General features: G+C 43.1%; 1 protein-coding gene across 6 annotated transcripts in view; it reads right to left on the bottom strand.

The window, feature by feature from the left end:
* GOLGA4 (golgin A4) overlaps positions 1-17,604 on the bottom strand; it is a gene marked incomplete at its 5' end in the record, with an annotated part of 74,943 nt that extends 57,339 nt beyond the window's left edge. For 5 of the 6 annotated variants that reach the window (XM_082317862.1, XM_082317863.1, XM_082317864.1 and 2 more), the window contains 2 exons: positions 6,519-6,614; positions 17,197-17,604. In XM_082317862.1, coding sequence (XP_082173988.1) covers positions 6,519-6,614; positions 17,197-17,604 — 504 coding nt within the window. The remainder of the gene's footprint in view (positions 1-6,518; positions 6,615-17,196) is intronic. The other variant, XM_082317867.1, reaches the window with a different exon arrangement.
* Positions 17,605-27,761: the final 10,157 nt, after the last annotated feature.

Below are 27,761 nucleotides of genomic sequence, written 5' to 3'. Positions count from 1 at the left end.
AGGGTCTCTATTATAACTAATACTTTACACAAACAGTCAAATACAATTAACAATACTGTTGAGTTTCACAGATGTTAGTCAGAACCCTGATGCGAGAGCATCACTAAATTATCTCAGCTTCACCCTGCTGTTGCTTGAGTAAAGGAAAGCACAAACGGGATGGAGCCAATTCTACAAATAAAGGAGGGCAGAAGACAACAATACTGAAGCAGAACAGTAATCACTGTATCAAAATGAAATAGCAAAATGTTTCCTCCCCAGTAGCCAAGACGAGTTTCAAACTTCAAATAGCTACCAAAGACAGAATATACTCAGTCATGGTCCAAGAGTATTATTTCCTTAGCACAGTTAGAACTGGCTGCATCTTCTCATTAGTGAGTTCATCCTCCATTCTCAGATGTTGGGTGCCCAACAATGAAAATATTTCAGTACTTGCTCACGGTATTTTTGTTACTCCAGCAGCTCATTACCTGCTATGTTTTTACAGCTAAATTATAGACAGAGCTGTCTAATGAGTCCTATAATTACACTACCTAATGCTTTCCAATATATACATGTGTTTTTATCTGCACTTCTAATTTTTTTTAATCAACGATTCAGTATGGCTTTAAAACTAGCTGTCTAGTTAACTTGGGGTGGTATTAAAAGTCACCAAAAATTATTTACCTATGACTGGGAAAAAGGCAAGAAATAACCTGCCAGTCTGCCAAAATTAAACAAATATAAATATTTCCACAATGGATTCTTGCACTTCATGATCTGGCCTAAAACCCACTCTGAATTACCTTAGCAGCTTCAGAAACATTTAACATATCTGGTGCTATACTGTCTAATGTATCACCAGTATCAGCCAGTAATGTGATCAATAAAACTAGACAAGCAGGGAATCCAACTGGGCTGAAGCATATTGGAAACTGATAGAATGTGCAAAGCTATAAATAATCCTTTAACTAACCTTCTCTAATCCCCTGAACACCATCAAATCACACCTGAAGCTCACTGTAGAAATCCTACTAAGTTCTTCCAATGCTCTGTTTCAAACATACTCCAGGGTAAATGAACTCCCTACTCCATACCGACCTTCATCTCAGGCACCAAATTAAGACTATGATATTGCTAATCTTTTGCCACAATATTTAACTCCTTTTTTTTTTTTTCCCTAAGTAAAATCTTACTAACCAACAAACATTTCTATCTTGGAGAGAAAGTTACAAATGAGGTAAATTAGGTGATGAAGCCAGACACCAGATGATGCCATGTTTCCTTCAGTATTACCAAAGAACAATACATAAAGTTTATTTTTTTACACAAAGTCATGTTTTTAAAATAACCTTTGTATTTCTAAAAATTCTGAACAGTTTTTGTAGCCCTCAAATTTGGCCTAAGTTAAGCAGCCTTACTTGTTCTTTATGGACTTCCTGAACTCCAGAACCAACTGTGGTCATGTTATTCTTGCTATTCCTCCTCCCTCTGAAGAATTACCATGCTCAAGTCTTCCTTTGCTAAGATTCTGACGAGTGGGGCGCAAAGGCCAAAGTACATGTGATCCCTAGATCAAAGGGCTTCCTTAACATGCTGTGAAACAAAAACCACAATTTAACAGGGATTAGAGTTTGACCCAAGTCTCATTGCTCTGGAGATGGCAGTAGTTGAATCAATGCATGTTACATACATATAATACATGTGTGATTGACAAAAGCAGTCATTATTCCCTTTCAGAAAAGAGGAGGAGAATCAGTGGTTCCAAATTTCAGATTAATCTGTTATTAAGCAAATTTGAAAATTCATACATTTTGTTAGCAAAGTGCATCATGGTATATGTGCATTTGTAGTATGTTAATGCTTAAAAGCTTCTATAATTGGTCGGACAGTTTTGCAATGTTGTATACAAGCACGGTAAGACAGAGGGAAAGGGATCAGACTATAAGCTTGTCTAAGAGACAAGCCAGTATTTGCTCATCTAGTTCAAGGAGCTGGGGGATGTCGGCTATCAGGCTAAAGGTTGAGAGTTTCAACTCTTACTGACAAGTAACTCATTCCTCACAGTAAAATAAATAAATAAATGTGGTTATTTGTCCAAGTTGGGGAATGCCAGAAAAAAAAGTTGTGAATAATTCAGTAAGTTGCTAATTTACACAAATATTTATTTATAGAAGGCGTGTGTGATTTGCAACATAACCTTTTATGCTTCATCCCTACTGCGATCAGGGAATAGGAAAAACTGAAGAGCTGAAAGTTCAAGGTTTCTCTCTGCAATTAAAAAAGCCCCAGAATCTAAAAGTGCAGAACTGCATTTTCAGAAAGAGGTAGTACAGAAATCAAACACACACTCTTTTCTGGTTTGTTTTTCATTCTGATGAGCAATCTAAACATGCTGGTCTATGCATCCGGAGTTGTAAAATCCAGGCTTTAGTTACAAACTAGCTTATATAGCCTCCAAAATTTAGTTTAAATTTGCATGTCAGAAAGCAAAAAAATGTAGACGTATCTGAACCACTACCGTCTTTGCATGGCAATGTCTATTTAGAAGTACTTCAAATTAAGTATATGAATATAGGAAAGATGCAACATTAACAAATGTACTGAAGGAATATTATTTCAGCTTCACTTGTCCTGCTTTATTAATAGCCCACGCTAGAAAAACATTCTAATTAATTTAAAAACACAGTCATTATATAGCACTAAAGTGAGACTGAAAAGTACCCTGGCTAGTTTATCTTTAGCTCTAAGCGCAGCTATATATATTGTGCTCTGCTGTCACTTCCATAACACTCATGAGGATGTGAGTGATATTAGGATCTGCATGACTGGTAGGTCACCCACAGCAAGCTATCAGCTGTTTGCTCTCAGTTGATGGCTCGGAACTAGCTTTGTTATCTTCTGCAGGTGGGCCTGACTTGTAAATAAGTATATTCTAGAACAGAAAGAAAATTTTGAACTTCTAGGAACTATACTGAATGTGATTGATGTATTTCACCTCAAACCATGTTCAAGAGTCAATGCAGTAACAGTTTGAAAACCAAACACTATTCTTCCCTAGAAAAGACTGGAAGCACTAAGTAAGCATGTTTTAATCATCCAGGGCTGTTTCAAATGGCACCAAGACCAACTCAGAAAGCATCTGATAGGCAAATTGTCTGAAGAAGTTCTATGAAGTACCAATATACGCTTTTACCTCACACTCTAGTCATCTTTTATGGGCTACTTGCAAGAACAGAATACAGAACTAGACAGACTTCTGCTTTTTCCTTATACACGAAAAAATTATGAGCTTCTCTGTTACACTGCCTATGGAGACCCACAGCTCCACTAAAACAGAAGCTGAAGAAGAAAGTGGGCACAGAAAAGAAACATACGTAGTATTCCACGAATGGAGCATAGAAAGGTTTTGTTTTGTTTTTTTAAACTAAGAACGTTTTGGAATTTTGAAAAATAAAAAAATCTTATCATTGCAGAATATAAAGCAAGAATGTTTGCCTGTACATTTTATTACAATTCTTTGATCAGACTAAGGCTGTAATTTACAACTGTAATTCACTCTGAAATTGTTTTTATTCTAAAAATATTCCGAGTTTAAATCAAAGCTTTCACATGCAATACTTGCAACTTTGATATTACAGCACTAAAAATCCAAAAACATCATCTATTAAAGACATACTAAAACGTAACAGCCCAGAGGAAAGACAGAGAACATACAAGAGAACTCTGAAACACTGTAATTTTATTTGGCTTTCAGTACCAAAAGGGTGAGCAATCATTCATGTACTGCAAGAACATTTTAGCATATGATACTCTTCAAAAACCAAACATTTTCAGTGTATTAAATGTTGTCCAACTTTAGTTCATCGTAATGCCATTGCCATTGACACCTGTACATAAAACATCTGCCTGATCAAATGAGAACACTGCAAAAAAAATGCCCCTGAAAAGACATAATGCACCCGTATAATAAGAGCAGATATTTTCAGAGAGAGTATGTAATATCTGCATCTTTTTTAAGCCTAGTAATATTGCCACTGAACTGAATTTTATGAAAATCTAATTCAACAAACAAATTTCAAAGACTATTTGCCTTTAATCATTCTGTTAACATTTATGAGAAATATTTGGAGAAAGGAGATTTCCTGTCTTGATCATTTAAATTTCATCTTTATTTTAGCAAAATTTTCCATTTGACATAAAACCAGTCCTTACAGAGATTTTCATTCCCTTAGCAGCTTCACTATTTTCTGCATTTCTAATTACAGGATATGTTTCACATGTAAAATTCTCATAGCAGCTCCCTAAGCCCAAAGATAACTGTAAATCTGAGGTCACTTTAGTACTCCGTTTCCATGCTTAATCTTATTTCTCCTCTGCCTCTCTGATCATTCCAGTGTAACCACTGTATTTAGTGCATAATGTTCTTCCAACATAACTTGGCATGTCCTGTGGGGAATTCTTTGCTTCTCCTGTTTGTCTGGAAAAGCAGCCTGAAAAAACTGTCTGCTGGGGGGCAACATATATCTAATGAAGCACTACAAGACAAAACGTAGTTCTCCATAGAAATGAAGAACACTACAGAAAGCATTGATACATACAGGTGACATATCAGTAGCACCCAACAACATTTGGAAATTTATTTATTTTTTAATTATGTTATCTGCATTGTGAAGAGAGCTAGTATTTTTTACTATATCAATTGATAAACTGAAGAAGAAGATAAGCCTTCAGGCTCACAAATTTTTTTCAGATGTGGAATAAAAGCAGACATCCTCAAAAATAAATACAAGTTAAGGAAAAGTATTCTGCCTTTCACTCAATGTGTGAGTTACACTATTTGAGCAGGAAAGCAGTTGGTACTTGCACAATAAAAGGGAGGAGGAGGTGTTACCACTTAACCTTTCCCTTTATTTCCCACTGAAAAGAGAGAGGAAGATTTCTTCCTTCAGGGTAGGCAGCACCAAGTTAATGACAGACAAAAGACAGTGAATCAGTCGCACAGAGGAATATCGCTGTGTCTCATGGCTTCAATAATTCATATTCCACTAAGCTTTTGCTGCTTAAAAAGTCTGAAAACCTTGGCCAAATCAGTCCTTTAAACTCTGGCACATTCTACTATGGATATACATAATAAAATAAAATTTAAAAAAAAGGGGAAAACTTTTATGTTTGCACTGGTCACTGATGACACTAACCCTTGGCACCAACTCATTCCTTCTAGGCGACAGTGGTAGTTCTCACGTGGCAATACACCACTTCTATACTGCATATATATATTAAAAATAGAAATGCAGGTTGTTTTTCCTGAAAAAAACAAAAAAACAGCAAACTCTCCTTACTGAAACACTTAATAAATTTTTATCCTAGGTGACACTGCTTGCTGACATTTTGTAGCATCAGTTAACAGAAAACATCTCTTCAGGGACAGAGGGAAGTCATTACATACACACACACACACACACACATATATATATAAAAAACAGTAGAGAAAATAAGCATTTATTAGAAAACTCAATACTGCATTTCCAAAATACAAAACAAAATCATGAGGTACTCTTCATTTCTATTCTCATTGCAGGAAGCAAACTGCCAAGCTGTAATCACTGGTAGCGTTCATAACGGAATATAAGACAAATTTCAGGTATAGCTGATCGTCTGAAGAAAACGTGGTGTTACAAATTAAAGCAGATTGTCACGCTGCAAGAAAACAACACCTTTTTTGGAGCAAAACCCAGCAACTGAATTTTCTGGCTAGGAACTCACATTTCCTCTGACAAAGTTCACAGAATCACAGAAGTTCCCTGATTTATTCCACTGGCCTATTTTCACACTCACTAAGTCAGGGCTTTTACGGTTTGATTGTTTTTTCTTTTTTAATCAAGCCACTTCAAAAAAGCTATAGTACTCAATACGGAAAAAAATGAATGCAGATCATCTCCTCTGTTTGCTCTTATGCAAGTCATGGTTACCCATCATCCTGATAGTGATGTTAATGATACTTTATGATTGATAATTTAGACTCAGTTTGGTTTGTTGTTTGTTTGGGGTTTTTTTTTTGGGAGGGGGGTGGTGGTGGTGGTGGTGTGTTTAAATTTGAAAGTTATTACTGGTATGGTTAGACACATTCATACGGGCTCAGTTTAAGCCTTTAGGCTCATCCACCTCAAGTTACCTGTGCAGTTAACTGGATTCCCCCAACTTTTCAACCAAAAGAGGCATAAAAAACAAAGTTAGTCTCTCTGAACGTAACTGTCCCACTACCTCGCTGAGTTCAGTTCAGGGGTAAGATTTTTAAGACCTGAAGAAGAACTTAAGGCTCCTTAATCTGGGGGTTAACCACTACATCTTAAAGGCCTGTTTTACTAATATTAAACACTTCAGTATTTAACCTAAAAATTAGACTATTCATATCTATAAATGCACAGAAAATAGTGAGACTGAGGAATCAAAAAATAAGTTAATCAAGGACACAAAGTTAGATTTTTATTTTATTTTTTTTAAAGTTAAAAAATACAGAAAAACAGTTCTCAACTGACCTCTTTGTCTGGTGTTAAAGTGCCTTCATCATTCTGATCTGTAAATGAAGATGTCCTGCTTCTGTTGCCAGTTGGTGGAGGGGATTTGGAAGGGACCTACACAGAGATCACATATATCAACAAGTAATAATATTAAGTCCAGAACTAATTATTCCATATCATAATTTACTTCAACAATTACTAACTGTAACATCTCAGTAAAGTCTGGTCTAGATCTTCCTTTTAATGAAAACAACCGGTTCCACATACTGTCTGTGACAAGTTCTACCTTACTACAAAGTCTCCAGAGCAGACTATGTCACGAATCAGCCACGAGACCACACAACAAAACTAGTCATTTTGGTTATTTCTGACATGGTCCTCTTAGACCAGACTTGAAACTCAAGCCTCCTAAATACTTTAGCAACATAGTACAGTTGCTTAAGGTTTAAAAGTTTACCGAACTGAAAGGAATTCAAGCATTTACAGATGGAATACCATCTGATTCCTTTAACAAATTAACAACAACAAAAAAAAAAACACCAAAACCCCACTTATAAAATTGAATCTAAACAAAGAAAAAGGGCAGAAGAAAATGACACATTTTATGATGTCAATATGAACTACTTGTTCCTGTCAGCACTGAACATCTATTCAAAGAAATTTCACAACTTCATGCTGAATGAGGTTGTAACAAGACACGCCAACCCAACCCAAACGTAGCTTGGCAGCCTCATACTTCAAAATTCAAACATAAAATTTCAGTATAAATGTAATAAACGTTAAAACATCAACAAGCTTTTATGTACAAAGAAACCAATTAGCAAGATCTCTCATTAGGTATATTCTATAATATAACCAGTATTAACAAAGCATTGCAAAAAAAACCAACAAACAAACAAACAACCCCCAAAACATAGCTACCACAAATCCTTTAACACTTTGTTGCAGCACCATCACTGAGGTTGCGTACATAAATTCTGCCTTGGAAAATGCCTGTCTCACAAGACAGAGCTGGATGTTCTAAAACATGATTGAGAGAGTATCAGACCACTGAAAAGATATTACCAAAAAACACAGTTTTTCAGAGAATTACACTCATTTTATAGCCTAAATCTATGGGTATGTTTTCTAAAATTTGGATGCTAATGAACTAACTCAAATATAATACAAAACACAAGATTATTCCAAAATCAGTCATAGTTACTGGTCTTACTAAGTGGATCCAATGTTCCCACCTGAAAATAAAACTCAAAAGTCAAACACCTCACCTAGTACCAAATACCCGTTCACCATGAAAGCTCTATGTCCTGCTGAAAAATTTCACGTCAAAAGCATTCACAGGGTTTGAAGAACAACGATCTATTCATGCCAATAGGCTACTCTCCTTTTATTCCTACTCCCTAACCTAATGCCAATGATTTAAATAAGATTGTTTCTGGCCCTCACCATACAGAAGGAAAATGGCTTCCAAACGTTCATCGCCACTTAGCTACTGTTTAGAAGGAGTCTGAACGTATCTCTTCACCCTGCCCTTAACAGCTCTACAGTTTTGACTGCTGCATTCAGACTTCTTGTGAATTTACAGCCATTTCGGTGGCACTAAGCTCTGCAGCACGGATATTCATTGATCTTATGCAACGAACAGAAAGATTATGTAACTGAAGTTGGGTAGAACAGAGCAGATGAAACAGAACAGCATAGTTCAGTTGGAAGGGCCCTACAATGACCATCTAGTCCAACTGCCTGACCACTTCAGGGATGACCAAAAGTTCAAGCGTGGTGTTAAGGACCACATTGTCCAAATGCCTCTTAAGCACTGACAGGCATGGGGCATTGACCACCTCTCCAGGAAGCCTCTTCCAGGGTTTGACCACCCTCTCGGGAAAGGTTTCCTCATGTCAAGTCCCAGCCTCCCCTGATGGACACAGCTTTGAGCCATTCCCACGCGCCCTGGCACTGGGTACCAGGGAGAAGAGCTCAGCACCTCCCTCTCCACGTCCCCTCCTCGGGAAGCTGCAGAGAGCCATGAGGTCGCCCCTCAGCCTTCTTCTCTCCAAACTAGACAAACCCCGTGTCCTCAGCCGCTCCTCAGAGGACATGCCTTCCAGCCCCTTCACCAGCTATCTTGCCCTCCTTGGGACACATTCAAGGACTTTCACATCCTTTTTAAGTTGTGGGGCCCAATTTACGGGATTACATCCTCCACGGTATGGGAATGCAATTAGCACAGGTTTAGTTAGGTATTTCAGGATGTGCTATGTCAGCATGCATTTGCCTTGCGCAGCCCTTTGCGGAGACGAAAGCATGGTCTTAAAATACACTGACTACCAGCTCGTTTTCAAGCATAACCCAAAGCATAGGTTTTAGCTCATAAATCCCATGCTATTTCAAGACTGTCGTTTTCCTCAAAGCCCTCTGGAGAGGGGGCACTCGTGGCAAGGGAGTTTGTCTCCAGCCTCCCTCTGCCTGCTGATCTCTCAGATCCACGTTTGGACACATGCAAGGGCCTGACTCGTCACACTGAGCTGGCATCAAAATGTTGAGATTCTTGAACTGAACAGACATAGTCTGGCAGCTTTCTGCACTCATTGCACCTGTTTTGCAAAGTCATTACCTCGGGTGTGATAGAAGACTGTTTTCCATAGTTTATTTCATTAATTAAAAAAAAGTTCCTTTGCATCTGAATGACATCGTCAGTAATTTCATCACACCAACATTCTCAGGTGGTTTCAGGTGGGCGTATGAAAAGCAAAATCTTCAGTCCTTCTTTGCAGCTACCTTACAGGCGTGCAGGGCCTCTTAAAGAGAGGCAGTTGCCTTCTAGTGTCGGACGGCCACCTGGCCAGCCACCTCCTTACCCATATCAGCGTTACCAGCAACAGCCTTCCTCTTCACTAAATGCCTGCAGAATTCATTTAAACAATCATCAGCAACCTTTATTCACACTCTGGGAGAGTAAAGCATATCCCCACAGGCAGCACTGCCACAAACTGCATCACACTGACCCACCAGGGTTTCGTCTCTTGCAGCTTTTTCAGCATCGGGGCTGATTTGGCACTTTCTCCCAGGAAACTTTGCAAATGGAAGCTCAGCTACTGCCAGCTGTGGCTATTTTCTTCCCTAGCAGGCAGACATCTGCTTTGAAAGTGACTGGGCTGACACCACCAGCGTCGTGTTCAGAGCCCACCCGCAGAGCCCGTCCATTGCCCAGCCGGCCGGTGGGGGGCTGGAGCTGCTGGTGGTGGCTGCCTGGAGCTGGACTCCAGCAGGCTCCTAATGGCTGAAAGCCCCCTTAACGCATCCCTCAGGCTCCACCCTTCACGCCTTGCTGCTGTGAACGTATGAAAGAGTGAAGTTCACGGTCAGGTCTTTGGAATTTAGATTGCAGAAAAGCATCGTTCAAGAAATGGAGGTTGCCTTGTCCACATCGTATTCTGGATTTCATGGCATGTGTGAGCCTGAAAAAGCTCTGTCTCACGGTATGGTCCTACGGCCCCCATCCTCCCCACCAGCTGAAGCTCTGACAGGAGAGAGATCCCCTACATCAATAAACCCTGCGTGAAGAACTGCAGGGGACAAAGAGGTAACGCAACGTCAAGGGGAGCACCGTGACTTTCTGCTCCACTTTGGAAACATTGGTGTAGGCAAGTGTTCCTGGAGGCACGAGCAGATCACAGGGTGACTATGAGCCACGAATGGGATACAGGCAAATGTGTTTTGCGTGTCAGGCAAGATATTTCCATACGAAAGTCAAGCATTGTGCAAAGCCCTGGTGAGGACTCACCTGTACTACTATGGACATTTCTTATTCCTTGAGCTCAAGAGAGTCAAAACCAATCTGGGATGAAGGCAGACAAAGACTAAGCAGCTAATTAGGGGCATGGAGGGCCTACAGAAGATGATGATGACTGGAAGGAGCAAGACAAAGGCTGAGAGAGCTGCCATCACTTTCAAGAAAGGGACCAAGGGTGAAGGCCAAAGGAGGAAAAGAGCTACTGAAGTGTGAAGAAAAATATGGTCAAGAACACAAAACAATGCCGGACTTATTTCCAAGAAGACCTCACCATAAACAGTGTAGTAGCAAATGACCCTTGGTGCATTGGTAAGGAATGGTGAGGAAATCATGCACGCTCCCTGTGTGTTTGCAGAGTTCATGCAGAGGGAACCAAACCCCTTTCTTTCGCCTCTGGCATCACCACAACCAAATGAATCTCTATGGTATAAATGTCCTTATTTACACAGTCTGAACGTACAGATGAATTTACAGGAATGCCCAGCAGCTGTGCCCAGTGCAAGGCCAGCGAGGGCAGGGACAGCCCCCTGGGCCTCCTGGGCACAGGGACTGCCTCGGGGCCAGCACCCCAAAGGCCTTCCTCCCGAGGATGCTGGGCGGAGGGGCGGCGGGTGGGGCTGCACAGGGGGGGCCCCGTCACCCCCATGTCACAGGGCCACCACCCGGCAACGCAGCAGTCACAATGCCCCGGGCAGGATAAAAGGCAGCATCGTCCCCTGTCCCGCTGCCATAGCTGGCCTGGGCGCAGCCCGAAGACATCCCGGGGGAAGTCCTTGAGGAGCCGGTGGAATTACTTGCCCCCCCCGGCGGGGGCTGAGGGAGGAAGACCGGAGGCTGGACGAGTCTGCTGGAGGTTCTGCGGTGCAAGGGCAGCTCCCGGCGGGGCCACCTTCAAAGGCCACCTGACGGATGGAAATCCTGCTTCAGCCTTCGGGGAACAGACGCAAGCCCCTCAGGAGATGAGGAGAACCACCAAGCCCTGGAGGTGCCCGAGGCTCTCAGGCCTTTTCAGCTGGATGGCAGTGGCAAGAGCAAGGGAATGCCTTCTGGAGGAGCACTGCAGAGCTCGCCGTCCTCATCCCACACGGAGCCAGGGGCAGCAGCCGTAAGAAATGGGATGCAGAGATGTTAGATAACAAGCAAGGGGTCCCAGTGCTTTGGAGCAGCCACTGGTGTCCCACCAGGCGCAGGGAGGATTCTTGCCCCCGAGGTCGCTCAGGCCGGGGACATTTGGCCACTCTGGGAAGCTCCTGAGGTGGCTCCAGGGTGAGGGAGAAGAGGGCTTGGGCAGCTCCTGGGAGGCGTGACCAGGCTGTGGGACGAGGAGGCAGGTCTTGCTCACCTGCTCAGGGAATAGCCGATCGCCAGCGCTGGGGTCAGGAAGGAATTTTCCCCCGGGGCACATTGGCACTGCTCCCCGGGGGTTTTTTGCCTTCCTCTGCAGCACTGAGCACGACCACTTGTCAGGGCTCCTCTCGTCCCTTTTGGCTGGGTTACTGCCTGCTGCTCGTGCACCACGAAGATGGCCTCTCGTGCCCTGCAGCTGGGGGGAGGAAGGCTTTTTTTTCCCCACGGTGGGCTAGCAAGTGTCTCCGGGGGTTTTTGCCTTCCTCCGCAGCGTTGAGCACGGGCACTTGCCAGGGCTGCTTTGGGCCATTTGGGCTAAGTGCCTGCTGCTCCTGCTCCACGAAGGTGGCCCTCGTGCCCCGCATCCGGGGGGAGGAAGCTTTCCAGGCTCCCAGGGCGGGCCCAGGGTGGCCCCCGGGGGTTGCTTCTTGTCCTCTGTAGCACTGAGCACAGCCCCTTCTCAGGGCTCCTCTGGGCCCTTTCCGCTCGGTCCCTGCCTGCTGCTCCTGCGCCTCCGAGGCGCCGCTCGTGCCCTGCCTCTCTCTGCCTCTCTTGCCCATGGCAGGTTTGGAAAGGCGCGAGCTCTGCTCTTCCCTTGGCTCCATTTCCGCAGGGGTTCTTGCTTGTGCAAAACAGCCGGGGCTTGGAAGGGCTCCAGGCTCGCTGCACCATCCACAGCTGCCACTTTGCAGCTCTCCCTGCCTGCAACCCAAGCGCAGGGCAGGCACGAGAGCGCTTTTCATGCATCGCTGCCCAAGAAGCACAGCGGCGGAGCAAGTTTTGGAAGGCAGATGTATGCTCGTCATCGATGCGCGTCATACTTTGGAAAATACCACATGGTACCACACACCTCCTCTTCTTCTTCTTTTGTGTGTGGTCGGTCCTGATCCTCATTCTTCACGCTCTCACTCTTCAGGAAGCAGGGCCTGCTTGGCCTGTGTTCCTGCTGCTACTTCCTGCAGCTCTGTGCCTTGCCTTTGCCAGGCTGCAAGGGAGGTTTCTTCAAGCTCAACTGAAGAGCGCATCAGCCTGCTCCTGGCTACACATGTGCATTGTGTTAATGCCTGTGAGCATCGGCTCTGAAACAGTCGGAAAAATACAAATAAAATCCTGTTTCCACTTGTGACCTTTGTGTGATGTGTCCTTGAAAGTGCTTTTGGAGCTGAAAAACCCCTGGCATTTTGGGCAAATAACAGTCTCATCCTTATTCAATTCATGGTAAGCACAGAGAACAGAATAGAATAGAATATTTCAGTTGGAAGGGACCTACAACGACCATCTAGTCCAACTGCCTGACCACTTCAGGGATGACCAAAAGTTCAAGCGTGGTGTTAAGGACCACGCTGTCCAAATGCCTCTTAAGCACTGACGGGCATGGGGCATCGACCACCTCTCCAGGAAGCCTCTTCCAGGGTTTGACCACCCTCTCAGGAAAGAAAAGTTTCCTCATGTCAAGTCCCAACCTCCCCTGATGGAAACAGCTTTGAGCCATTCCCACGCACCCTGGCACTGGGTACCAGGGGAAGAGCTCAGCACCTCCCTCTCCACGTCCCCTCCTTGGGAAGCTGCAGAGAGCCATGAGGTCGCCCCTCAGCTGCCTTCTCTCCAAACTAGACAAACCCCGTGTCCTCAGCCGCCCCTCAGAGGACATGCCTTCCAGCCCCTTCACCAGCTATGGTGCCCTCCTTGGGACACGTTCAAGGACCTGAACATCCTTTTTAAATGGTGGGGCCCAGAACCACACACAATCCTCAAGGTGAGGCCGCACCAGCACCAAATACAGTGGGATAATCACCCCTTCTGACGGGCTGCTTATGCTGTGTTTGATGCACCCCAGGATGCAGTTTGCCCTCTTGGCTGCCAGGGCACACTGCTGACTCCTCTTGAGCCTCCTGCCAACCAGCACCCCCAGACCCCTTTTGCAGGGCTGCTCTCCAGCAACTCCTCCTCCAATTTAAGCTTGTGCCCAGCCTTACTCCATCCCAGGTGCAGAATCCAGCATTTGGTCTTGTTCAGTGTCATGCCGTTGATGATTGCCCAATGCTCCAATCTATCCAGATCCCTCTGCAAGGCCTCTTGTCCCTCAGGAGAGTCAACAGCACCTCCCAGTTTGGTATCATCAGCAAACTTAATAACCATGCATTCAACTCCTGCATTCAAATCATTGATAAAAATATTGAACAGATTTGGCCCTAGAACTGAGCCCTGAGGAACACCGCTGGTGACCAGTCACCAGCCAAATGTAGCCCCCTTCACTGCAACCCTTTGAACTCTGCCCTTCACCCAGTTCTTCACCCAGCACACCATGAACCCACTCATCCCACAGGTGGACAACTTGTCCAGAAGGATGCTGTGAGGGACAGTATGAAAAACCTTACTAAAATCCAGAAAAACTACATCCACCACCTTCCCTTCACCCACTAAGCAGGTGACCTTATCATGGAAAGATATGAAATTAGTTAATCAGGACTTTCCCTTTGTGAATCCATGTTGACTTTGCCAGATGATTGCATTGTTCTTTAAATGTCTTTCAATAGCACCCAATATGATCTTCTCCATAATTTTTCCAGGTACTGAGGTTAGACGAACAGGTCTGTAGTCTCCTGGTTCTTCCCTCACACCCTTCTTATAGACTGGAATAATGTCGACTAGCTTCCAGTCAGAGGGGACCTCCTCAGACTCCCAAGTTGTTTGAGAGGGGTCCTGCTGTAACATCCGCTAGCTCCCTCAGTACTCTGGCCTGAATGCCGTCAGGCCCTATGGACTTACGAACATTCAACTGACACAACTGGTCCCTTAAAATTTCAGTGTCCACAAATGGAAAGTCACTGCTCCCGCAGTCATGGTCCTCTGACTCAAGGGACCGGGCAGCCCAAGGTCTGCCAGTATTATTAAAGACTGAGACAAAAAATGCATGGAATGCCTCTGCTTTTTCTTCATCCCTATTTGTCAGGTGACCATCCTCAACAAGTGTTGTTCCAGGAGACACCTGGAATTGCAGTAGCTTTTTTTTTTTTCCTCCCTGTCAGCAGTTAGAAACCAATGTGTTCTTCAGCCTGTGAGGGGCAGAGCGCAGGTATTCCCAATCTGACAGGTGAACAGTTAGCTAACTGATGTCATATGAAAGAGGGTGGCCTACAAAGGGCTCCTGAGAAAAAGTGCTACATTTGAGCAATTTTACCTGATTTAATCAGTCTTAAGTCAGTAAATTTAGTCTTGACACTACAAACCAGAGTACAAATGACAAGTTCTGGGTCTCAAAGCAGAAGACATGAATAGAGCAGAGATAATATGGTGAGTGACGTCTCCTTGCAACAGGATACAGGAAAGAAAAGAGCAAAAATGAACGCAAACAAGTCTCACAAAACTAAGAAATGTTAAGTGTTTGGAAAATTCAGTTTGAAAAGGTCTCGATAGAAAGCAGCTGATAATGTATATGACAGAGTACTCAAGAAGTGGAATGCATTTTAAGGATCTGAATTACTAAAAGAAAGGTAACAAAAGTATATTCCACACTCTCTGCAAGACTCCAGTACATTTTACAGGCCTCAAAACCTTCTCGCTCCTTCCTCATTTACAGAATCTGTTTTCAAATGAGATATGAGGAATGAGCAGACTAGCCTATTTTACTTTTAAGATCAAATTTAACTCCAGTTTTCCTCTAGCGTTACTTGAGAGCAATTGAAGAATAAGCAATACTGCAAGACAACTTTGTTACATGAAAATAAACGTGTTCTCATTTTCTGCTTCTGCCTTTCCATTCATGTCAACCTTTGAGTGACACGATCTGCTCTGCCCACAGTACAGTGGAATAGGTGAAAGTATCATTTATCATAAGCTCTTGTATTAGGTTTCATGGAATTTGTCAATATTAATTTTAACAGCCAAATAAAGACTGCAATGTATTACGCTGTCGGGTGCACTCACACCCAAATTAATGCACAAGGTTGATTTTCAGCAAGCACCGACCCTTTAACACACGCACCGAGTATCCTGAACTAAGTGGGTTACAATATTGTGTGCAAAGTATCATCATTTAGCTGCTGCTTATTGAGAATAGTAAGCTCTGCAGCTCAATCTCTTTACACTGTACTGAAAGTTCACCACAAATGCCAATTCAGGACAGCACTCTAGACTGCCACTGACAAAAATGTACTTAACTTCACTAACTAGAGAAAACCCAGGATTAATAACTATGATAGGGTTTAAAATAAAACTCAAGAAACGACACAAAGCTTTACAGTAGATCTATTCCCAAAAACACTGCCCCTATTTGACAAATGAGTGATTTAAAAGACACTACATAGCTGAATATCAGCAGTTTTGAAACCATGGTCTAATACTGAGACTATGCAGTGTCAGATCTCCCAGTGGTTCAAATTACATTCAGATCAAGCCCAGGCAACTGATCGCTTATTTGCAAAACTAACCAAGTCATCCGCCTATAGCTTAACATTCACATGATACAGAGTTTACACCAGTTTTATTATTTAAGATTCCAAGATGCAAAGGATACTTAAGCCAGCAAAACGCCAAAGAGACACAGGCAGACATTATCTTTTTCAGCACAGAGTTTGCCAATACAAAGTTAACTTGTCAAAGTCTTTCTACCCAAATTTGAACTGGTAGAGAGAATTTATTGTGCTTTGACACAGGCATGAAATCCTCGCAACATTTTTTTGGCCACTGTCACTCTCAGAGATACTCTGCACCCATGTCATATCTAATGTGCATTATTATCATTCAAAAACAGTAGTTTCTGGAATCCAACACTAATCATAATTTTGTGAAAGTACACATAAGAGAAAAATGGCTAATTAAATTATGACTGGGGGGAAAAAAAAAAAAAGATGCTTTGCTCTCAGCTTTATATTGCATTCTCAATTTTTCCACAGTTAAAAAAAAAGCAAGCATAAGGTTAAGGTAAGCAGACCAGCCCTCCAAGCCAAAGAAACAGAAAGGACTTACAGAAATTGAAAGAAGAAACATTAAGAGGAGAAGAAGATGACGACTAGCGGTCTCAATGCTGGATTGTTATCCAGTGCACAGGAAAGTGTCCTTCCTTTAAATGCTAAAGAAGAAACCCGCTCCTGTTTCATTCTGTTCGATGTCCAAGCAAGAGATGGCTTTTGCATTCCCCCAAAGCACAGCCTTTGTCGAGCGGCCAAAGAGACGAACAGTCTCAGGAGCCTCTGGAGAGGCTCGGCAACAACAAAGTTGGCTTTCCAAGCCACAGCGCAGCGGCCCGGCGGCTGACGGGGAGCCGGGCCGCGGCGCTGGCCGGCCGGCCCGCCCCAGAGCCCCGGGCCGGCCGCCGCACGCAGGGCGGCAAGGCCTGCGCTGCGCCACCCTCCCCGCGGCCGGGGCGGCGGGACCGGTCCGACTCGCTCTCAGCGGGACGCCGAGGCCCTTCCCGGGGGAAGCGCGGCCCTGCCCCTGCGGGTGAAAGGCCACCGGCGCCCGGCCGGGCGCTACAGGGCGCCCAGGGCTCGGCCCCGGCGCCCCGCAGCGACCCGAGGGACCCCGCCCCGCCGCCCTCCCCAGCGCCCGCGGTACCTGCGGCGGGAGGGGGCCGGCGCGTCCCCCCGCCCCGCGCGGCGGCGCCTGCTCCTCGCTGATCTTCTGCTTCAGCTTCTTGAACATGGTGGCGGGCGGGCGGGCGGGAGGAGGGGGTCGGGGGCCGGCGGCGAGGGGAGCGGGGTAGGGCTCCCCGGCCGCTGAGGCAGCGCCTCCCGCGCAACGGGCGAGGGGCGCCGGGCGGGAGGGTGGCGGTGGTGGGACCGAGCTCCGCTCGCCCCGGCCCCGCGGAGGAGGAGGAGGAGGAGGAGCCGCCGCCTCTCCTTCCTGGGACCCCCCCACCCCGGAGCAGGTGAACGCCGCGGCCACTGCGCCTGCGCGGCCAACGTGGAGCCGAGCGCTCGGCACGGTACGGGGCGCGGCGAGGCACAAAGTTCCCAACGGCATTCCCTGCGCCGTCCCTCCTCCCGCCCCCGCGGGGCGGGCGCTGGCCGGGCGCCGCCGGTGTGCCGCCCCGCCGGGACTGGGCGCCGCGCCGGGGCGGGGCGGGGCGGCCTTCCGCCTTCCCTCCTTCTCCCTCCCGGCGGCGGGGCCCTGCTGGGAATAGCGGGGGGGGGGGGGGGGGCACCGCTTTTCTGTCAGGACGGAGGGAGGGAGGGAAACCGCCCGCGGCCAGCGGCCAGCTGCCGCCGCTTCCATTTGCCGTCTTTTTCTCCCATAGCGACCGCTCCCCGGGTGGCTGGCCGGGCCGTTACAAATATAAATCCTCTTTATCCCAGAACGCTGCAGCTGGGGTTTGTACGCCCTTACCTGACGGGCCTTACCTCCCGCACAGGCCTTCGCACGCCGAAGAACCGGGCACCTTGTTAACCGCGAGGTGAATCGCAAGGTAATAACAAGGTGCTCGACTCTAGGGCTCGTGAAAGCTTCTGACTTAAAAATGCTCAAAAGTTGCTTTCTGAAACTCTGAAAAACCTACCTGCTGGTAAGAAAGTCACGCTGCTTTCCTGCAGCCCACCCTGAAACCTTCCGAGTACTCTTCGATTTGTAAACCTGAGGTACAGCGTTTACAAATAGACTACCATTAACCTGTAAAAGCAGCGTTCGCCACCGTTGTTGTTATCTCTTCAAAACTGGGGGGACACGTTCTCGGCCGCGTTCGGTTAAACCCCACGGCCGAGATTTGTGCGCCCGGGTGTGGGGGGGGGCTCGGTCCTGTCGGCGTCGGTGCAGAGAGCTGCCGGCTTCATTCTCCAACCGCGGGGCCGTTTTGAAACTCGCTGTGTTGACCGCGGTGCTGTACGAAGGCTAGAAATACGCCATGCTGTTTGCAAGAAATGCTGAACCACGAGGGTTCTTCTGTATAGCAACCGTACCGCGAAGACTGTACGTGGTAATCGCAAACATCCAGAAATGCTTTTGCTGAAATACACTCCTGTCATCTTTAAGTAACTGGAGGGAAAAAAGTGGATAGGAAATAAATAGTTTGCTGTACACTGACCAAAAAAAATGAGGATACATCCACAGCAAACATAAACTGCTGTTAGTTTTTCCTAATTTTTTGCTACATGTTAAAACAAAAAAGTAATTTTCAGCAGTCTGTTTAGCTGTAGATAAACTGAGAAACTGGTAGTCATCATTTTCTTTGTGTTCCCATGAAGGCTACTATGCATACATCGGATGGCAGCAGTGACTGGAGCACTCTACTGATTTCCAGTGAGAACAACTGTTGATTTGTAACACCTTCAAAAAACCTAGTCTGAACCTACAAGCCGTAATAGTCAGATAAGTATTTTGAAGATTTTTATGTTCCCTTTTCTATAAGTAGAATTGAAACCAAAGTATGGGGAAAAGTCTCCAGGACTAAAGGGCCAAAACCGCCTGAATAGCAGTCCATAAGGAAATGAGATAAAATGGGCAATTAAGTTTACTGCAGCTATAAAAAGTTAAGATTCTCTACTTCAGTCAGGTAGCCTCTGTTCCCTCTAAGTATGACATGCAGCAGCACGGCTGTACAATTCAGAGGTTAGCAAGCGAGGGGGGCATTGTCTGATGGATGCTCCGGGAAACCCTCTTAACAACCTTCAGTCTAATAAATCTGCGATTCTGTCACACCTATGTGCTCTGTTACAAATGCTAGCTCACATTCTCTTCTCTTCAGCATCTACAGATTACACTCTAATTTTAAACCTAAGTCACTAAATGTAGTATGAGAGTTTGATGGATAGATGCATAATTGAAAGGACATGAGCTCCCACAGCTATCAAATAGAAAAGCAGAGCTTTGTTAATTCTTTCATAAAATGTATCCAACACAAAAAAGAGATCTGTATTATCTCCTTGGAAAATTTAAAGCTTGAGATACTGTGTTCTGACTGTTTCTCATAATGCAGCTGTTTTCATAGGACTAAAAGCTACATGGAAGAGAACAAGCACAAGACTAGAAACTATGATAAAAGATAAGTTATTTTTTCCTACACTAAAGTCTCAGTTGCTACAGAAAATGGTAAGGTGGTTAATTAATTGGAACTCTGTTAATGAGTTGCAATAATACTAACCCAACGTAGCAATCATATGACAGTCAGGTATTTTCCAGATGATTTTTTCGTTATAGCAAGGTCTTTTGTTGTGTAAATTCCAATGTACGTAATCACCTCCTGTTCTCCACAGGAGGTGCCTAACCTGGGTTTTAGGAAGAGGTGAAGTAATATTTGTATGTATCATTTAATCATATACAGATTGGTGGCATTCAAAAAAATCAAGGACAATGTGAATTTCTGTGCTTTTAAGTTGGTACAAAACAGCGATATTTTGTGATACACAGCTATGTGTCTAGTGTTGCTTAGGTAATACAAAGTCATATCCCATGTTAAGCGGTAGTATAGAAATGCTGAAGATATATACGATAACTGCAAAATACTATCATAAGCCTTCTAAAAGGGCTTTAAATGTTTTAGTGCCTGGGCAAGTGTGATTAAAACAGACTGCAATATACAAAGCGTTTACTCTAAACCCCACAGAAGTCCTGGGGGAAAATGTCTGGAACCGTATTCTCACACACGGTGTCAAAATCCCTTACTTAACTGAATAGTACTTTTTTTCTAGAGGGTCAATCTGATCTTAGTAGATTTCTTTGTGAAGGTGAAAGTAGCAGTTGAAAGTGAAGATTTGCCCCCCCTTTTTTATCTTTCTTAAGTACACCAGTTAACATGGGCTAAACAAAAGAAATCTGACACTATTGTACTGTCTGTGAATGATAAATGTATTTCTGCAAACAACACTGGTTACGTGGATAATTAAGAATAAAGGTCTGTTCCAAATTAAATCTATAGCAGTCATTAATGTATTTCTGTAGGAAAGGGAATAGAGCATAAATGTAAAAGGTTCTGTTTTCATAGCCATCTAGACTTCTCTAATTGTCAGCGACAGTGGCCCGCACCTCTCTGCAGTCCCATTGCTTGCCCTGCGCTAGCTCCAGTGCTTGTCAGACCTTTCCCTTAGTCATTTCTGCATGTTGAGTCTGCAGAAAACTAACCTGACAAAAGAGCAAATAATTTTCTGCTGACTTACTGTGCCGAGTCCCCTGAGTACAGGAGCTGCTGCAACAGGGATAGAGGCAGGCGGGAGCTGGATAGCTTTACACTGCCGGAGTTGTTTCAGATTGCTCAGGAACACACAGCCTTTGCCGAGCAATTTGCTTAACCTTAAACTGAAGTAATCCCAGGAAGCGCTACTTCAAGCTCAGCTAACAAGCAACTCTATTACTGAAAAAATTGATACTATTTCAACCAGTAACTATCTTAGTTGCTAACGATGATTAAAGTATTCATGCGTATGGCCTCCAGCCAGTCTAATCTGATTTTTAAAATGCTGTCTTTAAGTTACTGCAGCTTTCTGGAAGTCACAAAAAAGCCATGGGCATAAATTATGAATATGGCTTTCAATACTCTCTTCCACACCTACAACTCCAATTACTTTGTGAAAAATGTATGAATTTGCTAGCAGCTAGTTCTTTCTACCCAGTCATCCATCACAAATATGAAAAGACATAGAAAAAAGCAACGTAACATATGTAGTGTTTCTGATAACTTTTTAATGTTGGTTCATATTTTGTTTGGAAAGGAGGTTTGCCATGTTTGAGTTTTTCTTTACATCATCATGCTGTTTAAAGAATGCCTAATACAAAATATTCCTATTATTCCTACTGGATAATATTGGACATTGAGGGAGTTACCTTAAAAATAAATGAACATGAACTGGTAATAAACAAACCTAAGCAGAAGGGAGCACTCATCAGGTAACAGCAGTTACTGTCCAGAGCTTATGTACTCACCACAGTTCTTTACAGACAGCTTACGGAATGTTGCATTTTGTAATAATTGCAGTTTTTACTCCTACTCATAAAATTCAAAATACTAATGCTCATGTTAAATCAGTCATAGAGTGTACCATACATAGGTGCCCAGGTAATCAGGTTCAGCTAGGAAGTTGTTTGATCTTTATTTCAGCACAAAGGTTACAAACAACAGCAGGTTATCTAATAGTGCAGTGAAAACTGTGACAACTCATTGTAACTGCAGCCTACAGAATGAGGAGAAATAGTTGTGCAAGGCAAATCCTTTGCAGCGCTGTGATTAGAACCCTACCAGTTTTAATATGAAAGATGGACTTAATGGATAATCAGAGCATTTGTCTAGCCTGATTTGACTGCTATTTTTTATTTTTGTATCTAAATGTTGTGACTTAGAACGACCACCAGATGACAGTGTTCTAGAAGATGACAACTATGCCTCTACAGAGTCATTGTCAGTGTTACAAATGCAAAACTATTCCAACAATGGGATAAGAGTTTAAAAACATTCAGGTCAGGGAATTGACAAAACCCAAAGTTTCTACATCAGGTGTATACTCCTACTGTGTACAAAGTACGGGCTGCTCTTAGTAACTTCCTGGATATCAAATATTAAATTTCTTACCATGTGGCTAACTTCAAGGTTGCTTAGCAAAGTCTATTTGCTGTTTATTTGTGTATTCCTATGTTCATCTGTGGTGCCCAGATATTGGTCTGATCTCAGTGAAGATAAAACTGAGCAAAAAGGTTCATTAATAGCCATTTGAATAAAGATAGTGAGTGACTTGAGGGAAACATCAGGGTTTCGAGTGTGTTCAAAACGCACAAGGCTATGAAAAGAGCAAGGGCAGTGTTTGAGATAGCTGAAAGGTAGCCTAAAGGCTGAAATTGTTCAAACTTACAAGACAAGGGGAATTAACTCACTTCAGAGTGAGGAAAAGCTGACAGGCATTGCTGCTCTGCACCTTGTGAGGGAAAGGAACCTCTCTGCTCTAGTGGGAAAGTTGTTCAGAGATTACGTTTCATGCTACACACCTCTCTTTCCAAAAGTACAAAGTGCAAGTTCAGGCATTGAAGACTACTAAGAACCACTGCAGTAAACTGGCTCACTAGTTAGGACTGCAGGAGGAGGAAAATTATTTGGATTTATTCAGCTGAAAGACCATGAGCCATCTTTTTGTGAATGGGAGTATAAGACATGGAGAGATTTAAAAGTGAGTGACAGGGTTTGATCCTGCAAGTCTTACTTGACACTTATGCTAAAACAAACATCTTCATTTTATTGCTACCTTGCTAAGCGGCATTTCCTTTCTGCTTTGTTTAGAGCCTCAAAACCCTTCTCTTAAATTCCATTTCACTTTAATTGTTGCACTTCCTTTAAAAGCTCTGGATGCCATGAAAAGAGAGCCAATGATGCTATAAAACAGCAGATCCTTTATATCAACAGTGATGCTAGTCACGAGTGTGATTTTAAATTAGCTGGCAGCTGACTCTCACTTGAGTACTTTTGTTCTTATTTCTGTAGTCACAATATTAAAAAATATCCAAAACTATAGGGGCAGGGGCCTTATATCTAAAAAGAGAAAAGAACTTGCTCCTGGAGGCAGACCTTCTTTATGGCAGAGGCGTGGGCTGGTTTCAAGGAGACCTGGGTTCTACTCCCAGCTCTCCCAGTGCCCGCTCACCCACCTTGGGCAAGCTGTTTTGCATCTCGGTGCTTCTCTGGGTATTGCAATCAAGAACAGTGATGCTACCCAAATTCCTGCAAACACATGGTTAGTTTTCCTCTTTGCTTGCCCAACTGCTGATAGAAAGGTCTAAGGAACGACTACTTATTTAAGAATACTGAGATACACATAAGACACAATTATCTCCCTGCTGGGATTTTTCTGACTCTGTGATAATATTTTCCCCTTACGCACTGTCACTAAGAAATGGCAAATGATTGTGCTTAGTCATTTCTAGTCAGCAGGGCTAAGAATACATGCAAAGATCTTGAGACATTGAGGCTATTCTGTTGGGAAGAGCTCAAGAAACTTATTTAAATTCTGTGATCCCTTTAGCTAAAGTGCGGAACATCTAAAACCACATCACTGGAGATGCTACGCCCAGCAGAATTCACTTTTGAGGAAAGTCACTGAGTCATAGCATGACAGATTCTTAAAAAGGTGTACGGAATAACATTTGCAACTATCAAGGTGAGCAACTATTTCAAGGAGAATCAGGAAGTATTTTTCCCAATTACGATACTGTATAATTTGATAGGTCATTAAGGAAAACACTGACTTTCCTTCTGCAGTATCGAATTTATGAAACTGATGGATGCACAATAGAGAAAACAGTGACTTAGGAGTAATTATACTACTTCCCTGCATCACAGTTTCTAGAATCTACAAAACAGACAAATACACATTTTTGTTCTGGGATTACACAAAGCTATTACCTACAAAAGCACAAAGAAAATAGTTTTATGTAGCTAGATCTATCAATTAGTGCTTGAATTCAGGACATGTGAAGGTTATGAATGTAACAGATCTCTAAGAACACACAACCAATTTCAGATTAGGAATTTGTCAGCATTTAAGATAGTACCCTGATACTGCTATACTGTTGCTTGACTATTGTTGTACTCTAAATTCCCTACTACTCTTACTTTTCAAATGTTTTGGAGGGAAGTGTTTCTCATCCTCCTTCACTCTTTTTTCTAGCTCCCAGGATTTACTACAAGCTTTGCCACTCACTGAGTAGGGTGGAATATCTGGTTGAAGAGACCTGAGGCTTTTAGGCCCGAAATTCCTTTCATGTCTGACCTACTTCTCAATGACAGGCCCATAGGGCACTTCTACATAAAGAAGAGTAACTTACCTTTCAGCTGAAAGTAGTGAATACTTCATCACCTCTGCTGAACTACTACAGGAGCAGAGTTATTATCCAGTAGTGATTTGCATACATGATATCTGGCTTTCTTGAAGTGCTTTAGAAACAAATGCTTGGTAGGTCTGATGGTAGGTATGCCCACAAAATAAACACAAGTCATTTTACGCGCAAGTAAAGTGAGTTCTGGAAAACTCAAGATACTGCACAGCAACTTAGTGGTGGATATGGGATTGAAACACAGACAATTTGATACTGTTCCCAGATTTATCGTTTAAAATACTTTCAACCTTGTAGTCTAGAAGACATCCTTACTTAATTGTGTACACACATAATGAAAAGAGATGCTCCCTTTGTTGTATTTTCATGTTATTTCATCGTCTCTAGGAGCTCACCTGTATGAAAGGATGACATGCTGGCATGCTTCCTTTTTATTATCACCTCTTGTCTGCAAAGAAATACTGCCAATGCAGAATCTTGAGATGTGAAGCACTTCTTTGACTTGAGAAAACTATTATTTAAAAGGAAGCGATTGCCAAACTGCTCAGAATGCTCCAACTATGTGATTTTGCATCTTCATCTGTTAACATGCACTATTTCAAATTAAACTCAAATTCTAATCATCAAATCGTTCTCTCTCAGACTTTCCTCAGCTTGTTTTGTCACTTTGGTTCCACACTCCTCTCTCACACACAAGGAGTTTTTCCCTGCTTATTCCGAAAAGGCCAGAGACATCGGGATTGGCTTAACAAATACCAGGTACACCTCACACCACAGTTATCTTTAATTATTAATATAAAATATTCCTTATTGAATTTTTAATATAAAATATTCCTTATTGATGAGTGCATCTATTAAAATGGACTATTTACCTTCTAAATGGCAAAATACCAGTCTTCCAACTAGTCAAAGTAAACTCTGATGCCTGTAATTGAAGTATTACATTGTTATAATTACAGAGGAAAAAAACTGCTTAAAAAAAACCTATTATCACAAAATAGTGACAAGTCTTCACACAAGTATTTCCTCCGGTAATTTTTTTTTCAAACCACCCAGACTTCCTTGTGGCTCTGAAAGCGGAGGGGGTGTTAACCTAAGGGTTGCAATTACACAGATCAATTTATAGTAAATGCAATATGAACTCTAACTATTATACCAAGAAAAGCTAAGCTGACCTCAACTTGTCCTCCAGCACATGAAACTTCATTTGGAATAACACCTGTGGGAGATAAGACAAAAGAGATGCTGAGCTGATGGGGACTGCCTCAGTATTAAACTGCATTCAGTGTCTTTGGGTCAGACAGAGGTCATAATCTGAAAGTTCAGATCTAGAAAGATATTAGCAATTTTACAAGTTTGTTTGGTACTACAACATAAAGCAAACTAGCTTGGCATAAAACGAGCAAGACAACTGTGTCACTTACTACTGTCTGGCTAAATGAAGCTATTTCAGGCAATTTGATTTTTATTTCCAACAATGCTAGGTCCTTCTTATGAAACCATGAGCCATATCGTGAGCTTCTTATTCTGATTTAGCAGCAATTTGCATGCAACCAAAGAAACTCGGAGTTATGATGCACGTCACTGTTTACTAAAGAGCTTACAGTATGATTTTTACTCTGTGAATCTTTTATATTAAATGCATGTGATAATACTTATTCACAGAAGTGCTACACTGAATTGTTTACCAGAGGTGAAGGGCAGATCTTGCGCTCAGGCAGGGGGGGCCTGCTGTGGATACTTGGGTCAGAATACACAGAACTCAGGGACACACTGAGATGTAATTCTATCTCCTACCGGTCACGACTAGAACAGAGACATGTTATTTAGGCTTTGATTTCCAAGTGTAAAGTGTCTTGTATTGTTCTTCTATTATTCTACCTTATTCAGTTCATCCCTGTAACTATCCAGAATAACAAGAAATATTATTTCTACATCACGTAGCTCCCTGTACATCTCTTCAACTCATTTTTCAATCTGAACTGCCACAACCCAAAGTACCAAGATGATTTTGCAGGTGGGACACTGAGGGAAGGGAAAAAGCCCATTACGGTTAGAAAAAGTGTTGCAAACAGTTAACATTTCATAATTATACTATAAATATGCTTACAAATACTTAGAAGGAAGGCGTAACTTCCTTTTGGCTTTGTTCAGATACTGTAAGAAAGATAACTCTTCACTTGCTGTCATAATGCACTAACCATCGTCATGCTATTATATAATTCTTGTTCAAAGCGCACTCTAAATCTAACAGTTTGCACTGAAAATGTTTCATGCAGTATTTTCTCTTCTTCCTCCATGTACTAAAAAGTGCTGCCTTTAAGTTTAATCTAATTAAGCACAATATGAAGGTTCATACATTCATTCATTTTATTATTCAAAATATTTTTCTAGATACTTAATTCTTTATAGTCTAGTGGTCCAAACTTTTGCTAGTCCATTAGGGACAATACTAAGGAAGTAACATACTGCAGGTAAGAGCAAATTGGGTTCTGGCTAGCCTCTGTTACAACCTTTTAATTTCTTACAGCTATGAACAATGTCAGGAAGTCTCCTTGGGTAATATGCTGCCCACAAGCCATGTGGGGCTTGGGGTCTTCTGGTGTAGTCCGTTCAGCATGTGCTCAAGCAGGAGCCACACGGGAAGGTTAGGTGTAGGGAGATAACTGTGGACTATTATGAAATAACAAACCAGCGTGAATGAGGCTGCTTTAGCTTCTGTGGCATCGGTAATCTAGAGTACACAGTGCACACACATTCTCTTGTCGCCATCACCTTACACCCTGCAAAACAGCCATGAAGCTATCAAGCAGTTCTGGAAGTGACTTCTCTTACCTAAGCAGCCTGAAATACTTCAGAATCAAGGTGGTACTTCTCTGGAGTTCAAAGGAAAAATTGCTGCTTCAGGAGAATGCCTAGTCGCCAAAAGCAAAACTGGAAAAGCAGACGTCATACAGGTAAACACAGCGGTTGCTCAACACAAGCCTCAGAGCAAACAGAACAGATAGGCGGTAGACTGCAAACACAATCCGGAGCAGAGAGATGGGTACATGAACAGTCTTCAAATCAGTCTTTGTCTGGAAATGAATAAAATTTCTGAATTTTAAGTTCGAAGATTTGCACTTTTTGAATGCAGTTTCGTCTTTTTTTAGCACTGATTTACATACAAATAAATCCAGTTGCATCATTCATGCAGAGACGCCCTAAGAAGACAAAAGCAGAAAGGATCAAGTCAAAAGCTTTGTTACATGGTGCAAAGGAAATAATGAAGGGGGAGAGAGAGTTCCCTTATGCTTATTTGAGATCACCACTGCAGACAAGAAATCTAACTCCTATGAAATAAACTCCATTAAGGACAGCTAGTAATTTTACTTCTAGTT

The sequence above is a fragment of the Platalea leucorodia genome (genome assembly GCF_965183815.1).
Source record: "Platalea leucorodia genome assembly, chromosome: 1".
NCBI classification, from domain to species: domain Eukaryota; kingdom Metazoa; phylum Chordata; class Aves; order Pelecaniformes; family Threskiornithidae; genus Platalea; species Platalea leucorodia.
This window is presented reverse-complemented; position numbering and strand designations above follow the sequence as displayed.